We start from the raw sequence: 22,963 nt of genomic DNA, 5'->3' as shown, positions 1-22,963 counted from the left end.
CTCGTCGCTTCCCTTCCCTCTCAGCAGGTCCCGCCTTCTTCTGATGTAATTTCTTTTCCGCGAGGGTGGGACGCGCTGAGAGGGAAGCGACGAGGAGGCAAGCATGCCTGCCTGCCAGCTGTTTTTACTGCCGGTTCACCACGACTTCAGGTAAATTAAAGATTTCAAGGAAAGTCGGGGAGCTGAGGGAGGATGGGGGGGAGCACAGGTGTACGAACAGAAGAGAGCGAGCAGGTGAGCCAGACCTCACAAAAAAAGGTGCCGTACGGCACAAAAAAAGCACTGACTTAATGTTTATAGCGGCAGGCTCAGAACCAGGGAAGTCAGGGTTCAAATCCCACTACTACTACTACTACTTATCATTTCTATAGCGCTACAAGGCATACGCAGCGCTGTACATCATACATAAAAAGACAGTCCCTGCTCAAAGAGCTCACAATCTAAGTAGGACAGACAAAGAGACAGACAGAACAACTAAGGGGTAAGGGAATTAAAGAGGGGATAAAAGGGGTACAGAGCAAGTGAGTAGGGATTAGGAGTCAAAAGCAGCGTTAAAGAGGTGGGCTTTTAGCCTGGATTTGAAAATGGCCAAGGACGGAGCTAGACATACAAAAGGTCGGGAAGTCTATTCCAGGCGTGAGGTGCTGCGAGATAAAAGGAACGGAGTCTGGAATTAGAGGTAGAGGAGAAGGGGACAGACGAGAGATTTATCCACAGAACGGAGTACCCGAGGGGGGGCGTAGGGAGAGACAAGAGTAGAGAGGTACTTGGGAGCGGTAGAGTGAATGCATTTATAGGTCAGTAAGAGAAGTTTGAATTGAATGCGGAAACGGATAAGGAGCCAGTGAAGTGACTTGAGTAGAGGTCTAATGTGAGCATAGCGACTCTGGCGGAAAATGAGTCGCGCTGCAGAGTTTTGGACTGATTGAAGAGGAGAGGGATGGCTAATAGGGAGGCGGTGAAAAGCAGGTTTGCAATTATCTAGGCGAGAGAGTGTGGATAAGGGTTCTGGTAGAGTGCTCAGAGAGGAAGGGACGGATTTTGCTGATGTTATAGAGAAAGAAACGACAGGTTTTGGCAATCTGCTGAATGTGAGCAGAGAAGGATTACTACTACTGCTACTATTTAGCATTTCTATAGCGCTACAAGGCGTATGCAGCGCTGCACAAACATAGAAGAAAGACAGTCCCTGCTCAAAGAGCTTACAATCTAATAGACAAAAATAAATAAATAAGTAAGCAAATCAAATCAATTAATGTGAACGGGAAGGAAGAGAGGAGGGTAGGTGGAGGCGAGTGGTTACAAGTGGTTACGAGTCAAAAGCAATGTTAAAGAGGTGGGCTTTCAGTCTAGATTTAAAGGTGGCAAGGATGGGGCAAGACGTAGGGGCTCAGGAAGTTTATTCTAGGCGTAGAGTGCAGCGAGACAGAAGGCGCGAAGTCTGGAGCTGGCAGTAGTGGAGAAAGGAACAGATAAGAAGGATTTATCCATGGAGCGGAGTGGACGGGAAGGGGTGTAGGGAAGGACGAGTAGAGAGATACTGGGGAGCAGCAGAGTGAGTACATTTATAGGTTAGTAGAAGAAGTTTGAAAAGGATGCAAAAACGGATAGGGAGCCAGTGAAGGGACTTGAGGAGAGGGGTAGTATGAGTAAAGCGACCCTGGCGGAAGATGAGACGGGCAGCAGAGTTTTGAACCGACTGGAGAGGGGAGAGGTGACTAAGTGGGAGGCCAGCAAGAAGTAGATTGCAGTAGTCTAAGCGAGAGGTGACAAGGGTGTGGATGAGGGTTTTGGTAGAGTGCTCAGAAAGAAAGGGGCGGATTTTACGGATGTTGTAAAGAAAGAAACGACAGGTCTTGGCAATCTGCTGGATATGAGCAGAGAAGGAGAGAGAAGAGTCAAAGATGACCCCAAGGTTTCGAGCTGAGGAGACAGGGAGAATGAGAGAGCCATCAATAGATATAGAAAACGGGGGAGCAGGGAGGTGGGTTTGGGGGGGAAAATCTCGGTTTTGGTCATGTTAAGTTTCAGATGACGTTGAGACATCCAGGCAGCAATATCAGATAGGCAGGTGTCATGCTCCTCACCAGTACGTTCTTCGCCTGCCTCGCTCCTGTTCGCTCCGCTCCGCGCCTCCGTGGGAGGGAGCGTTGGGCGTCAGCTCGTGTGGCAGGGCGACGGTCTTGCAGCCTCGCGCCACATCACCCAGGGGCAGGGGTCCGAGGGGGCATCCTGGTCCCTCTGTGGAGGCGCCGGACATTTTGGCAGTTGCCGGCACCTCAGTAACGCCTTCTCTTCTGGGTGCGGGACCCGGGAGCGTGGGAGGTCTGCCAGGATTGGGCTCCCACACCGCAGCTCCACCCCTCTCCCGTGGCCAGTCAATCCTGAGTCTCTTGTTTCTGCTGACTCCTGTTGCTCCCGATGGTGGTGGCTATTTAGGAGCTCTTTCCCTGCCCTCAGTGCTTCGGCTTTCTACTGTTGTAGATGTGCCTGTGCGTCTGAGTGACTTGTCTGCTGCTTGACCTGATCTGAACTTTGCCTGGACCTGACTACTGCTTCTGCTTGCCGCCTGCCTAGAGACTTTGCCTGTTTTGGACTACTGATATCACTTGCTGCCTGCCTAGAGACTTGGCCTGGATTTGACTACAGCTTTTGTCTACGGCTCGCTCCTGGACTCAGTCCATGGTGGCTACTACTTCTGCTGGTTGGCTGTCCTGAGATCTGATCTGGTTTTTCTTCCTGTTGCACTAGCGGCCTGCAGGTAAGGTGTGGTTTTGTTTGGCTGCCAAGCTTTGCTAGGACTAAGAACTCTCTACTCTGTACAGACGTTATAGCAGGCTGATACATTGGTCTGGATGTTGGTTGAGATTACGGGGGTAGAGAGGTAGATCTGGGAGTCATCAGCGTAGAGATGGTATTGAAAGCCATGGGATGATATCAGAGAGCCAAGGGAAGAAGTGTAGATGGAGAACAGGAGAGGACCGAGAACAGAACCCTGGGGGACACCGATTGGTAGTGGGATAGAAGTGGAAGAGGATCCACCAGAGTGTACACTAAAGGTGCGAAGCGAGAGGTAGGAGGAGAACCAGGAAAGAACAGAACCCTGGAATCCAAGTAAAGACAATGTATCAAGGAGTAAACTGTGATCAACAGTGTCATAAGTGGTGGATAGATCAAGAAGGATGAGGATAGAATAGAGACCTTTGGATTTGGCCAGTAACAGGTCATTGGAAACTTTTGTAAGTGCCAATTTCAGTTGAATGAAGAGGGCGGAAAGCCAGATTGGAGTGGGTCAAGAACAGTTTGAGATGAAAGAAAGTCAAGACAACAGCGGTGAACGGCACATTCAAGTATCTTGGAGAGGAAGGGGAGGAGGGAGATGGGTCGATAGGACAGGTAGGGTCAAGTGAAGGCTTCTTAAGGAGTGGTGTGACCACAGCATGTTTGAAGGCATCAGGAACAGTTGCAGTGAAAAGTGAAAGATTTAGAATATGACAGATAAAAGGGGTGAGAGTAGGAGAGATGGTGTTAAGAAGGTGGATAGGAATGGGATCAGAGGAACAGGTAGTTGGTTTTGAAGAGGAGAGAAGATGTGTTATTTCCTCATTAGTGATTTCAGAAATAGAGGAAAAGGATGGAGGGGTTGGGGAGTTAGGGGAACGGACAAGGGGAGGGAGAGGTGGGGGTGGCTTGGTTGAGAATTCGAGGTTTATCTTCTGAACCTTGTCATGGAAGAACTCAGCAAGGGTCTGAGGAGATAGTGAGGGGAGAGTTGGAAATGGAGGCACCTTGAGGAGAGAGTTCAGTGTGGCGAAGAGAAGACGAGAGTTTGAGCCGAGAGAATTAGTCAGCTGGATATTAGTCCTGTTTGGCAAGCAAAAGAGCAGATTGGAAGGAAGTCAGTATGAACTTGAAGTGCATGACATCAGCAAGGGCACGAGACTTTAGCCAGAGGCGTTCGGCGGAGTGGGCACAGGAACGTAGGTAGCGGATTTTAGAGGTCAGCCAAGGCTGGGGTTTGCACAGGAACGTAGGTAGCGGATTTTAGAGGTCAGCCAAGGCTGGGGTTTGGTACACCTTATAGGACGGGGCATGAGAGGTGCAAGAGTGTCTAAAGCAGAGGATAGAATAGTATTGTAGGAAGAGACGGCTTCATTGACAGATTTGGATGGTGGAGTGGGTAGAGAAGAGGTTCAAGACACTGGAGGATAGGGTAGTAGGGTCAATAGCCTGAAGATTCCAAGATAAATTGGTTAAGATTGGGCGGGAGGAAGTTTAAGTGTGAAGGTTATTAGATGATGGTCAGAGAGGGGAAGATCTGAGGCAAAGGAACTGAAGGGAGAGCAATTATAGGAGAAGATAAGATCAAGACAGTGACCATTTTGGTGAGTGGGGGAAGTGGAGCAAATTTGGAGATTGAAGGAGGATGTTAGGGCGAGGAACTGGGAAACGTAAGAGTTGGTGGGATCATTAACATGAATGTTAAAGTCACCAAGGATGAGGGAGGGGGAAGAAGGATCATGAAAGAAGGAAAGCCAAGCATCAAAGTCACTGAGAAATGATGAAAGGGACTTATCAGGGGAACGATAAATAACTGCTATTCGAAGAGGCAAAGGAGTGAATAGGCGGACAGAGTGGACTTCAAAGGAAGAAAAGCAGAGAGACTGAGGTGGTAGAAGAGATTGAAATTTGGAAGAGGGTGAGAGTAACAGTCCAACACCACCACCGCGGCCAGCAGGGCAAGGGGTGTGGGAGAAGAGATAACCACCATAACAGAGGGCTGCGACTGAAGCAGAGTCTTCAGGGCAGAGCCAAGTTTCTGTTATGGCGAGTAGATGGAGGTTACGAGAGATAAAAAGGTCATGGATATAGGAAAGTTTGTTGCAGATGGAGCGGGCATTCCATAGGGCACATGAGAAGGGCAGAGAAGAGGGGGGAGGAGAGGAGTAGATGAGATTGGAGAGGTCACGGTGCGACCTGCACAAATAGGATGAGGGTTGGTGAGGGGGACCAGGATTGGGATTGATGTCTCCAGCAGAGAGAAGGAGGAGTAAGAGAGTACGGAGGAGAGTAGGAGAGAAATGGCGATGAAGGCGAGAAGAATTCAGATAGAATGGGGAAGGTACAATGGAAGGAATGAAATGTTGAAGGCAGAAAGCAAGGAGGGAGGAAGAGGACAAGAGAGATGGTGAGGTAATAAAATCAACGAAAGGGCAATGTATGACTGTAGTGCACGGTGGCTTTGGGAGGAGGAGTAAATTGGGAAGGGACAGTACTAGGAGGAGAATGTGAAATGGAGCCATATGTAGTGACTCAGGCTGACCAAGCGCTAGGTAACAGTCACTGACAAAGGTGAGGCAGTAGGCTGAAGCTAGAGGCTGGAACAGAGGAGCGGAGGTTGCAGGACTGGAGTTGAAGCTGCAGGCTGGAGCAGAGGGTGCAGGACAGGAGCTGAAGCTGCAGGCTGGAACAGAGGAGCAGAGGATGCAGGACAGGAGCTAAAGCCGCAGGCTGGAGCTGAGGCTGCAGGCTGGAACAGAGCAAGCGGCAGGCTGGAGCAGAGGATGCAGGACAGTCACGAACAAAGGTGAGGCAGTAGGCTGGGGCTGAGGCTGATGGCTGGAACAGAGGAGTAGAGGTTGCAGGACTGGAGTTAAAGCTGCAGGCTGGAGCAGATGATGCAGGACAGGAGTTGAAGCTGCAGGCTGGAGCAGAGGTTGCAGGACTGGAGTTAAAGCTGCAGGCTGGAGCAGATGATGCAGGACAGGAGTTGAAGCTGCAGGCTGGAGCAGAGGATGCAGGACAGGAGTTGAAGGTGTAGGCCGGAGCAGAGGATGAAGGACAGGAGCTGAAGCTGTAGGCTGGAACTGAGATTGCAGGCTGGAACAGGGCTGTTATGTACGATATTTCTTTGCCAGTTACTGTCATGGTTACTGCAGCAGGTTGGGTTGGGTTTTCATATGTCCCTGAACCGGGTAATGAGGCTCTTAATGTGTCTCCAGAACTTGAGGCATAAGTATTCGATCAGTTGCATGAAGTGTGCCCCAAAGCACTGGGACTCCGTCTGCTCCCAATCGTCGGGATTCCGGATTTTTCTGGGATAAGTGCGGGATGCTCCCAATGCAGTCACTGTATGGCGCGGGGCCGCAGCGCCGGCCACGTGCTGCCCAGGCCCTCGTGTCACACTTCGGATTCGTCAGCGGGCAAACTGTCTCCCAGCTTCGCAAGGTTTGCGCCTGGCAAGGCAGACAGCTCATTCAATGAGGCGAGGTTCTGACTGGGTGCGAGCCCCAGATCCTGGTGTTGCGTCTCAAGTGATTTCGCCGCAAGTTACTCCTCACTCCGTCCCTTCTCTAACTCTGCGTCCGCATGTGCGGAGCACCCTGTTCTCCACCTCACCTCTCGTTCTGGGTGGACGGCCAACCGCTCGGTGCTTCTCACAGCACACGGCAGAGATTGGGGCCGCCGCTGTGGAGTGGGTGGGTGGGCACCGAATGGCATTCTTCACTGCTCCTTGAGATCTTGGACTTAGTCACTTAACTACCACCTCAGGTATAAACTTAGATTGTAAGCCCTCCAAGAACAGGAAAATACCTACTGTACTTGAATATAACTAACTCACCTTGAGCTACTACTAAGAAAGTGTGAGATAAATCTAAAACCAGGCATATTGAGAAGTAATACAAAACCCTACAAATGTCACTCAGGATCTATAGAGCAATTCTGCCGTACCATATCTTCACCATCAGTTATCATGTTCTATTACGTATTGTGTTGGCATTGCAAATAGTATACACTCACTACTCAACCGGAAGAAAAAACATATAGACTACCCAAGTCCTCAAATATGAATATTCCACCAAAACATACTTGGGAAAAATTAAACTAAATAACCATTCATACATATAATCGTTAATATAATTATTTAAATTTTAGATTGTGCTCAGTCCATATCCATTACACCCATAGCGTTCCCAGGGAAAGCATGTGGTAGTGTTTAGATGGAACCATCATAGCACAGCCTGTGTTCCACCTCCTCAAAATGTATGCGCACACACCTACTGTTACTTATAATGCAACTTACAATTAATGATGTTTCAAATTTTCAAAAACAGATCTCAAGTCAACTATGCATTCAAACCATAAAACAGTTAGTTCTTGTTATACCCCACAACAAGTAACTGCAGTTATAATATGAATCCTAATTTTGAGTAACACTCACTTGTAAATCTCATACAGCTTGTGGTTACCACTAAATTCTACACATACCACAAATACATACTCAAAAAAACCTGATTATGTAAAAAAGAATAACAAAAAATAACTTCCCTTAGGAACCCAGTGTGCTCGTGCAGGTGATTTAAAATTTCATCAAAAGTTCATTCGTGCTCTTCAACACCATCTCACTTTTCCCTAAGGCTGTGCTATGATGGTTCCATCTAAACACTACCACATGCTTTCCCTGGGAACGCTATGGGTGTAATGGATATGGACTGAGCACAATCTAAAATTTAAATAATTATATTAACGATTATATGTATGAATGGTTATTTAGTTTAATTTTTCCCAAGTATGTTTTGGTGGAATATTGCAAATAGTATACCATGCCATACTTTGTATTGTTAGTTGAATATTTTTACTGCTGTAACTGCCTATTGCTATTTTTACTGTACATCGCCTTAAGTGAATTCCTTCAAAAGGCGGTAAATAAATCCAAATAACTAAATAATAGCACTAAATTCCAAGAGTCACACAGCAAAGGCCTTCCTAGGAACAGGCAGCACCTAAACATTGCAGTGCGCACTAGAATATTGATACATCTATTGGAAAACTAAACACACTGGATTAATACAGATCAAATTAAAGTAAATCAGATAGGGAAATTAAAGCAAATCCGATATGGGAAGATTTTTAACAGCTATCAAATGAAGACGTGAAATCACTTCTACTGAAATACACTCTCACTGCTTCCTGAATCATTTCCCAGAATTCCTGAGCCAAACCATCCCACCAGAGGTTGTTCAATGGCTAACAGACCATCTCAACGAGCTACTAAAATCAGGCACTCTCCCCTCAGATATGGGCAAAATTGTTCTTACACCTCAGCTGAAGGGTCCAGGATTAGACACAGCCTCAACAGCAAGCATACCCCTCTTCACGAAGATGCTGGAATTCTATGTTAGCAAACAATTTACCAAATACCTGGAAAAATTCTCTACACCGATCCCGATTCGGATTCAGAACTGCGCACGGTACCAAAACCCTTTTCCTAGTACTAACGACATATGTCAAACAATATCTATGCAAAGGAAATCAGTTCGACATTTCAGCGGCGTTTGATGCAGTGGATCACGTCATGTTACTTGAACGACTGAATCAGATAGGAATTACAGGATCTGTATTCAACTGGTTCACCAAATTCCTTTCTAACAGAAGCTACTGTGTCAAACAAAACAAAACACCTCACAAACTACTACTACTATTTAGCATTTCTATAGCGCTACAAGGCGTACGCAGCGCTGCACAAACATAGAAGAAAGACAGTCCCTGCTCAAAGAGCTTACAATCTAATAGCTTACAAACTATTGGATCACGGAATGTGGAGTCCCGCAAGGATCCCCACTTTCTCCCGGTCTGTTCAACTTCTTCATGTCTTCACTCAGCTCAATACACCTGAGTTTCGGAGAGCTACTGTTATCATACACAGATGACATCATGCTTCTCCTGCCACTGACAACCTCCTACCAAGATCCAATCCGATCTGTAAAAATTGGGTTGAATGTTATTCATACATGGTCCTCGGCAAATAAACTGAAACTGAATGCACAAAAGACTAAGATCCTGTGGTTACAGAATCAAGGAGTTGAGGCCCCAACTTCAATATCAGTAGAAAAAGACAGAACATTCACAATCGAGTCAGAAACCAGAGTGCTAGGGGTCATTCTAGACTCCTCCCTATCATTCTCATCCCATATTAACCAACTATGGAAAATCACAATTTTTAAAATGCAACAACTATATTTAATCAGGTCATTCTTTGACCACAAAGCCTATGCATTACTGGTCCAAATGCTAATCCTACCACATCTGGATTACTGTAATTGCCTATTTCTAGGTATTAAGATACAATACCAGAAAAAATGCAGATCATACAGAACACAGCGGTAAGACTAATTTTCAAAATGAACACAAGTGCTTCACCATATCTTGCTAAACTGCATTGGTTACCCATAGCTGAAAGAATCTCTAAACTACTGATTCACATCTCAGCTCTTCATTGTTCAGTCCAACAGACTGAAAAAACAACTAATCTTAGCCCTACTGTTCTACAAGTGAATCCGATTTCAAAAGATCTTCAGTTCGCTGTTCCCTGTATTAAGTATCTATCTATCTATATATATATATATATATATATATATATATATATAAAACTCACCCTCAACGTTCTATTGGCTGCTGACGTCACTGAAGCCAAGGTTCGTATGTTCGAAGCTCTGAAGCCTCGAAAATCACAGTCTCTGGGCCCCGCCCTCGCGTCAAACGTTATGACGTTGAGGGCGGAGGCGGAGCAATTCACCCACATCGATGACGGGTGGGGGAGGGGGAGCCACAGGAAAGCCTTGCTAGCGCCCGTTTCATTGGCTCCAGAAACAGGCCTTTTTTTACTAGTCTCTCTATAGTACTCACTTCTCCTGGCCACTAGAACAAAGCCTAACTACCTTAGCTTCCGGAAGAGGTTAAAAACATACCTCTTTCCAAAGACTACTATATAACAAACACCATCACATTATATCCCAGACTGCCTACAGGACTAAGTAAATACTTTACTTCCACTACGCCTTCTAAGATCACTAAACATGGCATTCAACCAACAAAACTGTACACAACCAGTGTCCTATCTATAAAATTATACCCAACCTAGACCCGTCTCTAATGTAAACTGCACCAAACCCTGAATAGGGCATATTAGCAGTATATAAGATCTCAGGATATTCAAACCTAACATAATACCTAGTTTGTTTCATACATGTAGAACACAGATCCTCACTAAGAATAGAACAAGTAACCATAAACTAAAAATAGAAATATATAGACAAAAATTGAACTCCCAAGAAGCCAGACATTACATACAATGCAATACCAGAGAAAGACAAACAGTAACACATCCCCCTGTACTGTACAAAATAGAAGATAGTTTTTGAAATTTTCACCTAACATGTTGCACTCAATACATGACAAATTGCCTAATAGAAATAGAGGAAAATAAAATGATACCTTTTATTGGCTTAACTTAATACATTTTTGATTAGCTTTCAGAGGCTAAAACCTTCTGCCTTTGGTCAGGACAGTATACTGCTTTTATGGGATACAGCCCTGATGTGAGGAAGGAGTTTTTGACCTCTTTGGCATTTCTGGGACATAGACCGTTGAAGTCCGCCTCGCCTTGTCCTTAGTTTCCAACTACTGAACTTGCCGTCGAAGTCCACTCCAGCCTATCCAAATCCATCTTGTCAATTGCAGGACACATAAAGGCTGCCTGGCACTGTCCTCACATTCCAAATTACTAGAGTTTCCATCTAAACCCTCTCCAGCTCATCCTAAACTGGATTGCCATATATGAAACTCAGACTGTACAAGCCTGTCCTACACTTTCCTTAGTTTTTCACAGCAGAGTCGCCATCTAAAGCGTCACTCAACATGCAAACTCACATATACAACCATTCAAGTTATGTTTTGGACTTTTTTTTAATACCATTCATTTTTTAATCAGAGATCTAATGTGTTCATCCCACGCCTTTTTGAATTGCTTCATGGGTTTTTTTCTCCACCACCTTTCTCAGGAGGGCATTCCAGGCATCAACCACACTCTCCATGAAAAAGAATTTCCTGACATTGCTCCTAAGTCTACCATCCCAAAACCTCAATTCATGTCCTCTAGTTTTATTGTTTTCCCTAATCTGGAAGATATTTATTTCTATATTAATACCTTTCAAGTATTTAAACATCTGTATCATATTTTCCCTGTCACTCCTGTCCTCTAGGGTACACATATTCAGGTCTTCCAGTCTCTTATACGTCTTTTGGCGCAAGCCCCGTTCCATTTTTGTCACCTTCTTCTGAACCACTTCAAGTCTTTTTATATCCTTAGCAAGATACAGCCTCCCAAACTTATCACAGGTGGGACCTCATCAACGACTTGTACAGGGGCATCAACACCTCCTTTTTTCTGCTGGTTACACCTCTCTCTGTATAGCCTAGCATCCTTCTGGCTACTGCCACAACCTTGTCACACTGTTTTGTCGCCATCAGATCCTCAGGTAATATCACCCCAAGGTCCTTGGTTCTGCTACTTTCAGAAAGTGTAGTTGCTTATCTGTATTGTCATGGTCTGATAGCAGTAAAACAATGGGTCACACAGCCCACCTGTTTCTTCTACTGGGAGTTGCATTATTTCAGTAACAGTGAACAGGTTCAGGGATGCAGAAGCTTTCTCTTGAAAGATCAAGAAGTATTTTGTAGCATATGGCGTAGAATTCAAATGACAAGAATACCATTCTTCAGCTATCAGAAAATGACACCTACAGATAACTATCCCATATTATATGCATATATATTTGTATAGCACATGAATGCATTTATACCATTTACTGTATCTACATTTGCATGTCTGTTCTTGGGATAGAGAAAGAGAGTGCATATGCACCCTGGAGAAAGGTGCTGTAGATGTGTGCACTTAAATTCATTGGAAGGAAGGGTAAGTATGCATCTTTATCCAGCAAGGAGATGTACAAGCTTTCATTTGTATTTATCGGGGCGAAGCTTATGTGTATGTATCTTTGTCCATTGATTGGAGGGGAGATGTATATGTGGCTGTATTTCTCAGGGTGGATGTGTGCATCTTTATCCACTGAAGGTGTGTAGATGTGTGACTCTCCATTAGGGAGGAAAGGTGTGTGAATCTGTGTCCACTGATATATAGATATGTGTATGAATTCATGAGTATCTCTGTATGACTTCTCATAAGCCTTCTCTTTCTATGAACAGCTTTCCCTAATCCGTGAAGCCCTGCCAATGTTTGAGCTGATGGACCATCAGACCTCACATTTCTGTAACCCAGATGTGCTAAATCTCACACCAGGTAATTCTTACCTAGCCATTTTGGAAACAGAGAGCGTTACCATATGCTATTCCACACAGTATATTATTAAGTTGTAATTCTATTGAGAGGTTCTACTTCATAAACCACAATATGTATATGACTTTGAGGTAAAATGTAGTACATGCAAATTCAATTAAAATTCATTTATTTTTCTAATGTATTTCTTATTTAAAAGAAACTGGGTAAAGTAGTTTAATAGTAACATAGTAAATGATGGCAGATAAAGACCTATATGGTCCATCCAGTCTGCCCAACAAGATAAACTCATTTTACATGGTATGTGATACTTTATATTTTATTTATTTATTTGTTGCATTTGTACCCCACATTTTCCCACCTATTTGCAGGCTCAATGTGGCTTACATAGTACCGTCAAAGGCGTTTGTCCAGTCGGTGGATAACAAATACAAAGTTGTATAGTGATCATATGAGGTATAAGTGGAGGGTTGGAATGGATGAAGATTGCGTGATGTCCTGTTCGATCATAGTCATGCTGTGTTGGTAGGTGAAGAGGGTTACGTGGGGTCGTTGGGGTAGACCTTTTTAAAGAGGTAGGTTTTTAGTGATTTCCTGAAGTTCAAGTGGTCATGGATTGTTTTCACAGCTTTTAGGAGCCCATTCCATAGTTTTGCGCTTATGTAGGAGAAGCCGGCTGCGTAAGTTGTTTTGTATTTCAGTCCTTTGCAATTTGGGTAGTTGTAACACTAGGGGCGCTGTGCTTATGACAAATCGCTTTTATTGGTGATACATATGTGAACACATACACCAAGATACTTACAGCACCCGCAATTCAGTCAGCATCTGGGAAGACCACCAGGGAAGCACTGGCTCTCCTCAGAGATTGCAGGGAAATACCCTTCACTGACCAAGGCGTCCCTATGTCCAGGCAAGCTTCTAAAGAAAGTCCCGTGCTCCCCCCTCTTATATAGTGTGAAACAAACAACTGTGCGTGTGAAGATGAGCTAGCTCATAACTCCCCCAGACCTGCATAGGCTGAAGGTGCCTTTCCCAGACTTGCACAAGCTGGCATCCCTTAAACAACCAGCCTGTTTCCCATAACAGAGAATAACTCCCCCACACCTGCACAGACTGATGGTGCCTTTCCCATACGTGCTGGCATCCCTTAAACAACTAGCCTGTTTCCCATAATAGAGAATATCAACACATAATTACAGCCAAAACATTCCACTCATTCCATCCCCAGCTGACCCTCAATCCCATGTATTACATTCCACCCCTTGATATGAGGAGACAGAAGTATACATAGTATTATGGACCACCGTAGGTCGTTTCCAAATTTTACAAGTCAAAATACAATTCCAAATGACTAGCAGGATGCTAACTAATAGTACTACAAGTAAAGGATGAGTGATCCATTTTAGGAAAGCATCTGCACTAAGAGAATGTCCCAATAATGGATCCCACCAATTATGATGTAATTTACTTTGAATATTTTCTGCCACTATACGAACAGTGTGATTGTCAAATTGAGCATCTACTTGCATGACTCTTAAGGTGTGATTCACACCTTGAATATACTCATTAATAAGAGAGGATATATGCAACATGTGGGTCAACTTACTATAATTTACAGCTAAAATTGGCTCCGTAAAGAAGGTATAATTGTACTGTATGAAAGCAGAATTAAATAAATCCGGATATAATACATACTTTTGTCCTTTCCACCAAAATACTGATATGCTAGTAAAACAGGAACTGACTCCTGACAGATCGGTCAGGAAGGTATTATTTGACAAAGTTGTGAAATTAGCAGTGGAAATACATAATGTCCGCGGACTAATTTCTACAAAGAACTCATAGTTGGCAGGGAAAACAGTAAATGTGCATTCCCCAAAACGTGGGGATAAGCAAGGTTCAAATTGTGGTGGCTGGAAAGGACAAATCATGCGATTTCCCTGCTCATTACACATATCCAATTTATATGTCTCATTCTCCGAGGACAAGCAGGCTGCTTGTTCTCACTGATGGGTGACGTCCACGGCAGCCCCTCCAATCGGAAACTTCACTAGCAAAGGCCTTTGCTAGTCCTCGCGCGCTCATGCGCACCGCGCATGCGCGGCCGTCTTCCCGCCCGAACCGGCTCGTGTTTGTCAGTCTTCTTTTGTCCGCGCTCGGTACAGTCGTGTTTTCGCCGTGTCGGGCCCCGCAAAGTCGACCTCGCGCGTTCGTCATGTGTTTTCAAAGAGAAAAAAATTATAATCCATTCTGTGTGGGAAAAGACTCTTGGTCTTTTCTTCCCCCGCTATTTTCAGCTTTCGCCCCGGTAAGTTTTCTTTCGTCGTCGGGGTAGGCCGCTTTTAGGCCTCGGGTCGAAGTTTTCTTCCCCTTGTTTTTTCGGTGCCTTTTCCGCCATTTTGACTTTTGATCTCGCCGGCGTGATTTTTCCGCCCATGACATCGAAGTCTACCAGCGGCTTCAAGAAGTGCACCCAGTGCGCCCGGGTCATCTCGCTCACTGACAGGCACGCGTCGTGTCTTCAGTGCTTGGGGGCTGGGCACCGCCCGCAGGCCTGTAGTCTGTGTTCCCTTTTGCAAAAGCGGACTCAGGTAGCGAGATTGGCCCAGTGGAACGTTTTGTTCTCGGGCTCTTCGTCGGCATCGGCACCGGGGGTATCGAGTGCATCGACGTCTTCAGCGTCCAGAGCTTCATCCTCGGCCGCCAGTGCATCGAGGCATCGGCCCTCTGCATCGGCGCCGAGACATCGGATAGCTGCATCGACGTCAGTGGTACCGGGACCTCGTCTGCTGATGTCGTCGGACGGTGGTGCTTCGTCTGGAGTGCAGGTGAGGGCTGTCCATTCCCCTGCTGGTGGCGGTGAGCCTTCGGGTGGGTCTCCCCCTACCCTGAGGGCTCCTGCGGTACAGCCCCCCCGAGACCGACCTCCTTCGGCCTCGGCCCCGAGGAAGCGACGACTGGATTCTACGTCCTCCTCGTCGGTGCCGGGAAGCTCCGGTGACATGCTTCGTTCCAAGAAATCGAAGAAGCATCGTCATCGGTCTCCTTCCCGGGTCGGCACCAAGAGCTCTGGGTCGCCGAGGGAGTCGGCACCCACCAGGCATCGGCACCGAGAGACCCGCTCACCCTCTGTTCAGGAGGTGTCGATGCGCTCCACTCTGGACAGCCCGGAACAGCCTCCACGCCCGGAACAGGTTCTGACGTCGACGCCTGCATCGACCTCCATGCCTTTCTCTGCAGCCGCTCTGAACGAGAGCCTCCGGGCCGTTCTCCCAGAGATTCTGGGAGAGCTGTTGCGCCCTACCCCTCCGGTACCGGCGGTGCTTGCGCCACGGGTACCGTCGAGCGTGGCGCCGGCTGGCCCATCGCCCGAGGTGAGGTCTCCGGCGTCGGTGCCACGTGCGGTACCAGCTGCCATCGCCTCCCAGGAAGGCTCCCCGACTACGTCGGCGGAGGGAGCTTCGCCGATGCGGGCGAGGGAGTCTACCTCTCGACGCCCCCATCGTGGACGTGGCTCCACAGAGTCGAGTCGGGCACGGTTGCAGACACAGGTCCGTGAACTTGTGTCTGACACCGAGGATGAGGCCTCGTGGGAAGAGGAAGAAGACCCCAGATATTTCTCTGACGAGGAGTCTGAGGGTCTTCCTTCCGATCCCACTCCCTCTCCTGAGAGACAGCTTTCTCCTCCCGAGAGTCTGTCTTTTGCTTCCTTTGTCCGGGAGATGTCTACAGCCATCCCCTTCCCGGTGGTTGTGGAGGACGAGCCCAGGGCTGAAATGTTTGAGCTCCTGGACTATCCTTCTCCACCTAAGGAAGCGTCCACTGTACCCATGCACCATGTCCTAAAAAAGACATTGCTGGCGAACTGGACCAAGCCTTTAACTAATCCCACATCCCCAAGAAGATCGAGTCCCAGTACCGGATCCATGGGGACCCAGATCTGATGCGCACTCAGTTGCCTCATGATTCTGGAGTTGTGGATCTGGCCCTAAAGAAGGCTAAGAGTTCTAGGGAGCATGCTTCGGCGCCCCCGGGCAAGGACTCTAGAACCTTAGACTCCTTTGGGAGGAAGGCCTACCATTCCTCTATGCTCGTGGCCAAAATTCAGTCCTACCAGCTCTACACGAGCATACACATGCGGAACAATGTGCGGCAGTTGGCGGGCTTGGTTGATGCGCTCCCCCCTGAGCAAGCCAAGCCTTTTCAGGAGGTGGTCAGGCAGCTGAAGGCGTGCAGAAAATTCCTGGCCAGAGGGGTGTATGACACCTTTGATGTTGCGTCCAGGGCCGCTGCTCAAGGTGTGGTGATGCGCAGGCTCTCATGGCTGCGTGCCTCCGACCTGGAGAATAGAATCCAGCAGCGGATTGCGGACTCGCCTTGCCGTGCGGATAACATTTTTGGAGAGAAAGTCGAACAGGTGGTAGAGCAGCTCCACCAGCGGGACACCGCATTCGACAAGTTCTCCCGCCGGCAGCCTTCAGCCTCTACTTCTACAGGTAGAAGATTTTTTGGGGGAAGGAAGACTGTTCCCTACTCTTCTGGCAAGCGTAGGTACAATCCTCCTTCTCGACAGCCTGCGGCCCAGGCTAAGCCCCAGCGCGCTCGCTCTCGTCAGCAGCGTGCGCCTCAGCAAGGCCCCTCGGCTCCCCAGCAAAAGCAAGGGACGAGCTTTTGACTGGCTCCAGCAGAGCATAGCCGACATCCAAGTGTCAGTGCCGGGCGACCTGCCAGTCGGAGGGAGGTTGAAAGCTTTTCACCAAAGGTGGCCTCTCATAACCTCCGATCAGTGGGTTCTCCAAATAGTCCGGCAAGGATACACCCTCAATTTGGCCTCAAAACCTCCAAATTGTCCACCGGGAGCTCAGTCTTACAGCTTCCAGCACAAGCAGGTACTTGCAGAGGAACTCTCCGCCCTTCTCAGCGCCAATGCGGTCGAGCCCGTGCCATCCGGGCAAGAAGGGCTGGGATTCTATTCCAGGTACTTCCTTGTGGAAAAGAAAACAGGGGGGATGCGTCCCATCCTAGACCTAAGGGCCCTGAACAAATATCTGGTCAAAGAAAAGTTCAGGATGCTTTCCCTGGGCACCCTCTTTCCCATGATTCAGGAAAACGATTGGCTATGCTCTCTGGACTTGAAGGATGCCTACACACACATCCCGATACTTCCAGCTCAGAGACAGTATCTGCGATTTCAGCTGGGCACACGTCACTTCCAGTACTGTGTGTTACCCTTTGGGCTTGCCTCTGCGCCCAGGGTGTTCACAAAGTGCTTGGCTGTAGTAGCAGTGGCACTTCGCAGGCTGGGGGTGCACGTGTTCCCATATCTCGACGATTGGCTGGTGAAGAACACATCCGAGGCAGGAGCCCTGCAGTCCATGCAGATGACTATTCGCCTCCTGGAGCTACTGGGGTTTGTGATAAATTATCCAAAGTCCCATCTTCTCCCAGTGCAGAGACTCAAATTCATAGGAGCTCTGCTGGATTCTCGGACGGCTCGCGCCTATCTCCCAGAGACGAGAGCCAACAACTTGTTGTCCCTCGTCTCGCGGGTGCGAGTGTCCCAGCAGATCACAGCTCGGCAAATGTTGAGATTGCTAGGCCACATGGCCTCCACAGTCCATGTGACTCCCATGGCCCGCCTTCACATGAGATCTGCTCAATGGACCCTAGCTTCCCAGTGGTTCCAGGCTGCTGGGGATCTAGAAGACGTAATCCACCTGTCCACGAGTTTTCTCGAATCCCTGTATTGGTGAACGATTTGGTCCAATCTGACTCTGGGACGTCCCTTCCAAATTCCTCAGCCTCAAAAAGTGCTGACCACGGATGCGTCTCTCCTGGGGTGGGGAGCTCATGTCGATGGGCTTCACACCCAAGGAAGCTGGTCCCTCCAGGAACGTGATCTGCAGATCAATCTTCTGGAGTTGCGAGCGATCTGGAATGCTGTGAAGGCTTTCAGAGATCGGCTGTCCCACCAAATTATCCAAATTCAGACAGACAACCAGGTTGCCATGTACTACGTCAACAAGCAGGGGGGCACCGGATCTCGCCCCCTGTGTCAGGAAGCCGTCAGCATGTGGCTCTGGGCTCGCCGGCACGGCATGGTGCTCCAAGCCACATATCTGGCAGGCGTAAACAACAGTCTGGCCGACAGGTTGAGCAGGATTATGCAACCTCACGAGTGGTCGCTCAATTCCCGTGTAGTGCGACAGATCTTCCAGGTGTGGGGCACCCCCTTGGTAGACCTCTTCGCATCTCAAGCCAACCACAAAGTCCCTCAGTTCTGTTCCAGGCTTCAGGCCCACGGCAGACTGGCATCGGATGCCTTCCTCCTGGACTGGGGGGAGGGTCTGCTGTATGCTTATCCTCCCATACCTCTGGTGGGGAAGACTTTGTTGAAACTCAAGCAATATCGAGGCACCATGATTCTGATTGCTCCTTTTTGGCCACGTCAGATCTGGTTCCCTCTTCTTCTGGAGTTGTCCTCCGAAGAACCGTGGAGATTGGAGTGTTTTCCGACCCTCATCACACAGGACGAAGGGGCGCTTCTGCATCCCAGCCTCCGGTCCCTGGCTCTCACGGCCTGGATGTTGAAAGCGTAGACTTTGCCTCTTTGGGTCTGTCAGAGGGTGTCTCCCGCATCTTGCTTGCTTCCAGGAAAGATTCCACTAAGAGGAGTTACTTCTTTCTATGGAGGAGGTTTGCCGTCTGGTGTGACAGCAAGGCCCTAGATCCTCGCTCTTGTCCTACACAGACCCTGCTTGAATACCTTCTGCACTTGTCTGAGTCTGGTCTCAAGACCAACTCTGTAAGGGTTCACCTTAGCGCAATCAGTGCATACCATTACCGTGTGGAAGGTAAGCCGATCTCAGGACAGCCTTTAGTTGTTCGCTTCATGAGAGGTTTGCTTTTGTCAAAGCCCCCTGTCAAGCCTCCTACAGTGTCATGGGATCTCAATGTCGTTCTCACCCAGCTGATGAAACCTCCTTTTGAGCCACTGAACTCCTGCCATCTGAAGTACTTGACCTGGAAGGTCATTTTCTTGATGGCAGTTACTTCAGCTCGTAGAGTCAGTGAGCTTCAGGCCCTTGTAGCCCAGGCCCCTTACACCAAATTTCATCATAACAGAGTAGTCCTCCGCACTCACCCTAAGTTCTTGCCAAAGGTCGTGTCGGAGTTCCATCTGAACCAGTCAATTGTCTTGCCAACTTTCTTTCCCCGTCCTCATTCCTGCCCTGCTGAACGTCAGCTGCACACATTGGACTGCAAGAGAGCATTGACCTTCTATTTGGAGCGGACACAGCCCAACAGACAGTCCGCCCAATTGTTTGTTTCTTTTGATCCCAATAGGAGGGGAGTGGCTGTGGGGAAACGCACCATATCCAATTGGCTAGCAGATTGCATTTCCTTCACTTACGCCCAGGCGGGGCTGGCTCTTGAGGGTCATGTCACGGCTCATAATGTTAGAGCCATGGCTGCGTCGGTAGCCCACTTGAAGTCAGCCTCTATTGAAGAAATTTGCAAAGCTGCGACGTGGTCATCTGTCCACACATTCACATCTCATTACTGCCTGCAGCAGGATACCCGACGCGACAGTCGGTTCGGGCAGTCAGTTCTTCAGAACCTGTTTGGGCTTTAGGATCCAACTCCACCCCCCGAGGGCCCTGTTTGTTCTGTTCCAGGCTGCACTCTCAGTTAGTTGGTAAATTTTTTTTTAGGTCAATCTCAGTTATGTCCTCGCCGTTGCGAGGCCCAATTGACCATGGTTGTTGTTTTGAGTGAGCCTGGGGGCTAGGGATACCCCATCAGTGAGAACAAGCAGCCTGCTTGTCCTCGGAGAAAGCGAATGCTACATACCTGTAGAAGGTATTCTCCGAGGACAGCAGGCTGATTGTTCTCACAAACCCGCCCACCTCCCCTTTGGAGTTGTGTCTTCTTTTGCTTTGTTTTGCTACATATGGGACTGACGAACACGAGCCGGTTCGGGCGGGAAGACGGCCGCGCATACGCGGTGCGCATGAGCGCGCGAGGACTAGCAAAGGCCTTTGCTAGTGAAGTTTCCGATTGGAGGGGCTGCCGTGGACGTCACCCATCAGTGAGAACAATCAGCCTGCTGTCCTCGGAGAATACCTTCTACAGGTATGTAGCATTCGCTTTATATACAGTTATATACTCCCCATTCATATGCGGGGCCCAAAAGGTTACGATACCAGAAACATTCACTAATACTGGAGATATATAATACTTACATACTATATGAGTATGGAAAATCTTATATGAAGATAAAACCCCTGTACAGAATCGATCAGTATAGACTGTACTCTCTGAAAGTGGGAACAACCACTTATCAACCGGAATATATCCAGCGAAAAGGGTCTGCAACTGGGTATGCATCCCCAATTGTAGAGCCATCTGGACTCTGTCCCGCTGATGCAAAGCGTACAACGTCTGTAATGAACACCAAGTATAATTCAATGCTTTTGTCAAAGTAGTGTCAGTATAATTTTCAAACTTAAAAGTTTGGGCTAATAAATGATTAATGTCTGCTATTGCAGGCACCATTAATTGTTCTGTTCCTGGAATGGCAGGTAACCAATTGGCTAAAATATTCAGTTCAGTATGCAAGTCCTTACTTAGATAGTGTAGTTTACTAAACAGAGTATCTGTATCTACAGTATTCAGAATTCCCAGTCCAGTTCCCGCACCCCCCAAAATAGTATCATACCATGCTCGCCGTACCCTAGTACAGCGAGGCAAGTGTGGAAATGTAACATTGTAAGTTAATACAGTCTTTCTATACTGCATAGACATGTTTTTGCATGTAGTGGGAATGTGTGACAGTGGAGCAGGATTAGTCATATTACTAACAGCAAGCAACTCATGCAAGAAGTCCATCCAGGGTGCAAAACGGTTTGCAATTGGTGTAGCATTAGTGAAAATCCATTCAGCAGTTCGATTCAAAGTAATATTTACTATAGAGCTGTTACAAGTTTAGAGGAACTGCATTTTGCGTGTCCGATTCCATAGTCTCCATATCTGGTCCCGGAATCCCATAGGCTGGATGCACATAACCCAGGACGTAGCATTATGGATAGTCACATTCACAAAACTGGATGAAACAACTACAAAGCGCTGTTCAGTTTTATGAAACACAGCTTGGGAAGCAGTTACGTTCAATACCAGACATGCAGTATGACATGTATAATTATCTTGCTGTAAGGTCGAGTTATTTTTGTTGCTCCACCAATAGTGGACACGCGAAGTCACTCCCAGCACCCGCTCACCGGGAGTACGGGCATCGAGTTCCCAACCCAAACAGAGAAACAGTATGCCCTGAAACAAAAAGAAATAGAGAAACATATAAATCCTATTCCCTTAAATAGCAATGATCAGCAGGAACATTCGTCCAACTCTGTTGTCCTGGCTGAACTACTGTAACAGTATTGTCCTCCCCTCGGGCTATAATTTCAGCAGGTTGAGGAGGACCTGGGTGTGCAGGGTCCTGATGCCATACCCGACCACCCACACCCCTCCCAGTAGACCCAAACCCCTGTGTACCTCGCTCAGTGACTCTCACAAAATCAGAAATTTGAGTAAAAGAGGAGGAATTGACAGGAATTATCAACAATTGTGCTATCCTATCCCCAGCCTGCACCATTACATCCTCCTCAGTGTGATTCATCAGAAGGACTATGACCTCCCCCTGATAATCTCTATCAATGACACCTCCCACAGGAAGTAAGCCATGAAGAGCCCAACTGGAACGGGCCGTAATCTGAGCATAATGGCCAGCTGGGAGAGATAAAGCAAACCTGGCTGGAAATTTTGTCACCACTCGGGACGCATAAAGAGTGTCAAAGAGGGCTACAAGATCAAAACCAGCAGCGTCAACCGTATGACGGAGCGGTATAACAGCTTTCGGATGTAAGAGCTTAACTCCCAGGGTGACGTGTACTGGGCAAGACTTTAAGATGGGGAGTCAACATACGCATCAATGGTGTTTCACTCTCCCCTATTGGACGATTATTGAGGATAGTAACTGCTGGGTACAAATATTTGCGCCATTGCGCAAGAGTATGAGTAGGAGTTAATTTCCGGATCTGTGTTTTCAACAGACCGTTCATACGTTCCACAAGACCAGCAGCTTGTGGATAATAGGGAATATGGAAAACCCATTCAATGTTAAATTGGGCGCAAAAGGCAGTAACAGGATGATTTTTGAAATGAGAGCCATTATCACTTTGAATTTGCAGTGGAACGCCATAATGTCTACATATGGATTCCAAAAGAACAATAGTCTGCTGAGCTGTAGCTCTACGACAAGGGTGGACTAGCAAAAATCCGGAATAAGTATCCATGGCAACACAGACATATTGACATCCCTGCGAAATTGGTAAAGGGCCAATATAATCTAGTTGCCAAATTTGGCCAGGTAACTTACCTCGAGCAAGTGTACCTTTGACTGGGTGTGGTATAGGGCGTTTAGTCAAATGTTGACAAACAGGACAGTGAGCAATAACATTTTTAATGGTAGAAAGAGACAATGCTAACCCACGCTGCCGCGCCCAGTGATAGGTGGCTTGCTCTCTGAGATGTCCACATTTTTGATGTGCCCAGCTTGCAATACTGGTCTCTTCTTCACCCCGATGAATAGTAGAATCATCTGTTCCAGTGATGACATTCGTGTGAATAGTAGCTAAGGAATCTGCTGTCTAATTACAAATATGATCAGAGGTTATAGGGGAAACATGTGCATCAACATGATAGACATAGGCAGAAGTAGATTGCAGAAATTCACTAATTTCTTGCCATAACTGTGATCCCCAAACC

At 47.4% G+C, this 22,963-nt stretch overlaps 1 protein-coding gene across 3 annotated transcripts in view; it reads left to right on the top strand.

Annotated features, from left to right (window-relative positions):
• ATG4B (autophagy related 4B cysteine peptidase) overlaps positions 1-22,963 on the top strand; it is a 471,612-nt gene that overhangs the window by 353,333 nt on the left and 95,316 nt on the right. For all 3 annotated transcript variants that reach the window (XM_030215863.1, XM_030215862.1, XM_030215861.1), the window contains one exon: positions 12,046-12,139. In XM_030215863.1, coding sequence (XP_030071723.1) covers positions 12,046-12,139 — 94 coding nt within the window. The remainder of the gene's footprint in view (positions 1-12,045; positions 12,140-22,963) is intronic.

This window comes from Microcaecilia unicolor, chromosome 10, assembly GCF_901765095.1.
Source record: "Microcaecilia unicolor chromosome 10, aMicUni1.1, whole genome shotgun sequence".
Lineage (NCBI taxonomy): Eukaryota > Metazoa > Chordata > Amphibia > Gymnophiona > Siphonopidae > Microcaecilia > Microcaecilia unicolor.
This window is presented reverse-complemented; position numbering and strand designations above follow the sequence as displayed.